The sequence below is a fragment of the Fukomys damarensis genome, unplaced genomic scaffold, assembly GCF_012274545.1.
Source record: "Fukomys damarensis isolate Sample0158 unplaced genomic scaffold, DMR_v1.0_HiC HiC_scaffold_39, whole genome shotgun sequence".
NCBI lineage: Eukaryota > Metazoa > Chordata > Mammalia > Rodentia > Bathyergidae > Fukomys > Fukomys damarensis.
Window position 1 is genome coordinate 15,450,384 of NW_022900951.1, and position 3,491 is coordinate 15,453,874.

Here is a 3,491-nt window from a genome sequence, read left to right on the forward strand (position 1 = left end):
AGTTCTGTTTAGGAGAAAATTTTTTTTTTTTTTTTTTTTTTTTTTTTTTTTTTTTTTTTAAGATAGGGTCTCACTATGTAGTTCAGGCTGGCCTTGAATTCATTCATGGCCATCCTCCTGCCTCCACCTCCAGAATGCTGAGATAATAGGCATGCACCATCATAGCCAGCTGAGAATACATTTTTTAACAAACTCATCCAGCAATTTTTGAACTTTAGCTTGTGAGACCGATGACAATCTAAAAGTCATTCTAAACATCAAAATGATCTTCACTCCCAGCTCATAACCAAAATATTTGGTGATATATATTAGAGGTCAAATAAGCACCTGCTATAGTTTAGATATGGTTTGAGTGTGTCCCCGCTAAAGGTTCACGTGTTGAAGGACTGGTCTCAGTGTGGTGGTGTTGAGATAGTGGAACCATTAAGAGGTGGGGTCTAGTGTAAAGTGGTTAGATGACAGGGGTCCTGCACTTTAAAGGGATTAATTTAATTCTTGCAACACTCCAGATAGTCTTTGCAAGAGTGGGTTGATGTTTGGGGAGTAAAAATGGCCTGAAATTAGAGAATGGAGATGACTATCCTAAAATCCACTGAACTGGACACTTTAAATGAGTAGATTACACCAAAGGGTGAGGGGGAGAGATGGTGTAGAGAGGGGGAGGAAGAGGAACAGGAGAGGGAGGGAGGAGACAGGAGAGGAGGGGTGAGAGTGGAGAGAGGGTTAGGGGAAGGGGAGGAGAGGGGGAAAGCTGAGAGAGGCAAAAAGGGGGTATAGAGAGCAAAGGGGCAGAGGGAGAGGAGAGGTGGGGCCTGGCTTCTGTCCCATGAAGAGCAGGAATTACAGCCCAAAAGGGGAGAACTGAAAGAGAGCAGGGAGAAAAGAGGACAAAGGGGCAAAGGAGGGCAGGGATGGAGAAGAGGAAAGGGAGGATGGGGAAGGGTGAGAGGGGAGGTGTGGGAGAGAGGAGAAGAGAGAAAGTGGAGATGGGAGAGGACAGAGGAGGAGCAGGGAGAGAAGGGGAAAGAGAGAGGGAGAGGGGAAGAGTGAGGTCTAAAGGAGGAGGGTGAGAGGGAGGGAAGCACAATACAGGGAGAGGGAAAGACACAAACCAAACCTGGCCTTGACTTGCCATGAGAACAGGAGCTGGGAAGTACCTAAGTATAACGTCTATGATCCTTCCAAAATACTTGGGATGATTCCATAGTTACCCCCACCCAGCCTTTTTCTAAAATGGCACTGTCTGCAATGAAGAAAACACTATCTTGGAGCCTGGTGTCCCAGCACTCAGGAAACTGAGGCAGGAGTCCAAGGCCGGTCTGAACTACTGCATGCAAGACACTGTCTCATACAACCAAAAAAAATTTTTTTAACCTACAATCTTGGCTATCCACTCAGGAGCCACCTGTGCCTACTGAATACTTGAAGTAGGATTACTCCAACTACAGAACTATTTTATTTTGCTGCATTTTAACTAATTTAAACATAAACAGCCAGATGTGGCTATAGGCTACCAAACTGGACAGCACAGTTTTTGAGATTTTGCAAAACAGCCAAAGTGACAGACTTGCATCTTTAGTAAATTCCAAAGCTGTGAGGGTAGAAATCAGAAAATGGGGGAGGGGGTCTCTCTCTCTCTCTCTCTCTCTCTCTAAATCCATTTACTGCCATTGTGCCTATCCTCTTTCAAACTTATAAAAATGACTTAATTGTACAAGGTATTGAGAAATGACTTAGTCAAGACCAGGACAAGATTAACTAAGGGAGGTTCATGGTATAGCCAAAAATTCAAGGTAATTTAGACTCCAGGGGAGCAAAGGCGATGATTCTTGAGTAGCTCTGATATTGAAAGCCTGAAATTTCAGATCTGTGCCTTCATATTCCACCTGTTCTAAAGGGCCCTCAGAGTGAGAGAGGACTTGCTACACACTTGTGTTGTACACACACCCTGCCCCACAAAAGCAAAACCCCATCACACAAATTTTTCAGAGTTGACACCAGCAGGCAAGAGGACAAAGTTATGCCTAATAGGAAAATAAACATTTGCCCACTTTGAAAAGGGTGCATTCCAACTCCAACTTTGGAGCAGAACGTATAGTTCTAGGTGAAGAGGACTCCTGGCTAACTTCTTCCTAAAGAAGTGGTGCTGAAGAGTAGACTCAATGTGGTAAGAAATCCCAGCACTTGGGAGGCTGAGGTAGGAGGATCGCCTCCAGTTCAACCTGGGCTACATAGCTCATAGCCAGCCTGAACTGCTTAGCAAGATCGTCTCAAAAAAAAAAGTCAAGAAAGTGTCCAGCTGTCACTTGTTTAAACAAGCCTGTCACCTCACCCCCTCCCAGCTGGAGGATTTGCTCTGTAAAGGAACCACACCTGTGCAGCCAGCAGAATGAAGGACCTGCAGGGGTTGGGTGTGTTGCTCAGCGTACCTTGCCTGACACATAGGTGAGACCCGGGTTCCATCACCATCACCAAAATTAAAAAAGAAAAGAAAAGAACAAACCTCACCTACTCTAACATCCTAGCCTGACCAGTGTTTGAAAGCGACTCAAAACCCCATTTATCTCCTCGGGCACTTTTAGGTTTAAGGTAGATCTGTGTTGTTATTCCCTTTTTTAAATTAATTAACTTTATTGGTACATTTAAGGTATACAACGTAATGACATTTATCACTGGAAACTTGCACCTTTACATAATCCATCTTGGCTCTCGTTATTTTTATTATTTTATTTTTTGGTACCGGGGATAGAACTCGGGACCTTGCGCTTGCAAAGCAGGTGGCGAAACTACTGAGCTAAAATAAAATCCCAGGCCCTAAATTGTGTTTTCTCATTATTTTTGTTGCTGTTGTTGTTGTTGTTTGAGACAGGGTCTCACTATGTAGTTGAGACTGACCTGGAACTCACTATGTACCTCAGGCTGGTCTCAAATTCACAACGTTCCACCTTGTCTCAGCCTCCGGAGTGCAGGGATCACAGGCGTGCGCCACCACGCCAGGCTGTTTTTCCCTTTTGACCAGTGTAAAAGCTAAGGCACAAGGATTCCCAGGTGATTAGTTACACACAAAATGCTTATAAATGTCATCGAAATGCCAAAAGTTCGTCCAAGTCTAACTTGCCCTGGCTTCTATCTCCTTATCTGAAAAGGGGCACGTTACCTAGTTTATCCTCCCCGAAAGGCGCAAGGGCGCCATTCTAAAGCGGGGCGGGGGGCGGGGGCTGAGGGCCCTGAGGAGCCCGTGGAGCCCACGCCTGTGAGGGGGCAGGGGAGCCTGCGTGAGGTGGGGACGAACCGGGCGCCGGTCCTCACCTGCATCATAGAAGGCGTCAAGCGCAGCGGTCTCCCCGAAGTCGAGCTTCCCGAAGGACACGGAGATGAAGTGGACGCCCTCGGCCTCGCAGGCTTGAAGCAGGCAATGAAGCGCTCCCGCCTCGTGGCAGGGGACCGCGGCGCCCTGGGCGCCTTCACAGCGCACGTAAATCACCCGAAGA

At 46.6% G+C, this 3,491-nt stretch overlaps 1 protein-coding gene across 1 annotated transcript in view; it reads right to left on the bottom strand.

The window, feature by feature from the left end:
- Map3k15 (mitogen-activated protein kinase kinase kinase 15) overlaps positions 1 to 3,490 on the bottom strand; it is a gene marked incomplete at its 5' end in the record, with an annotated part of 113,598 nt that extends 110,108 nt beyond the window's left edge. The window contains one exon of the mRNA XM_010643687.1: positions 3,310 to 3,490. Coding sequence (XP_010641989.1) covers positions 3,310 to 3,490 — 181 coding nt within the window. The remainder of the gene's footprint in view (positions 1 to 3,309) is intronic.
- Between the last annotated feature and the right edge of the window lies 1 nt (position 3,491).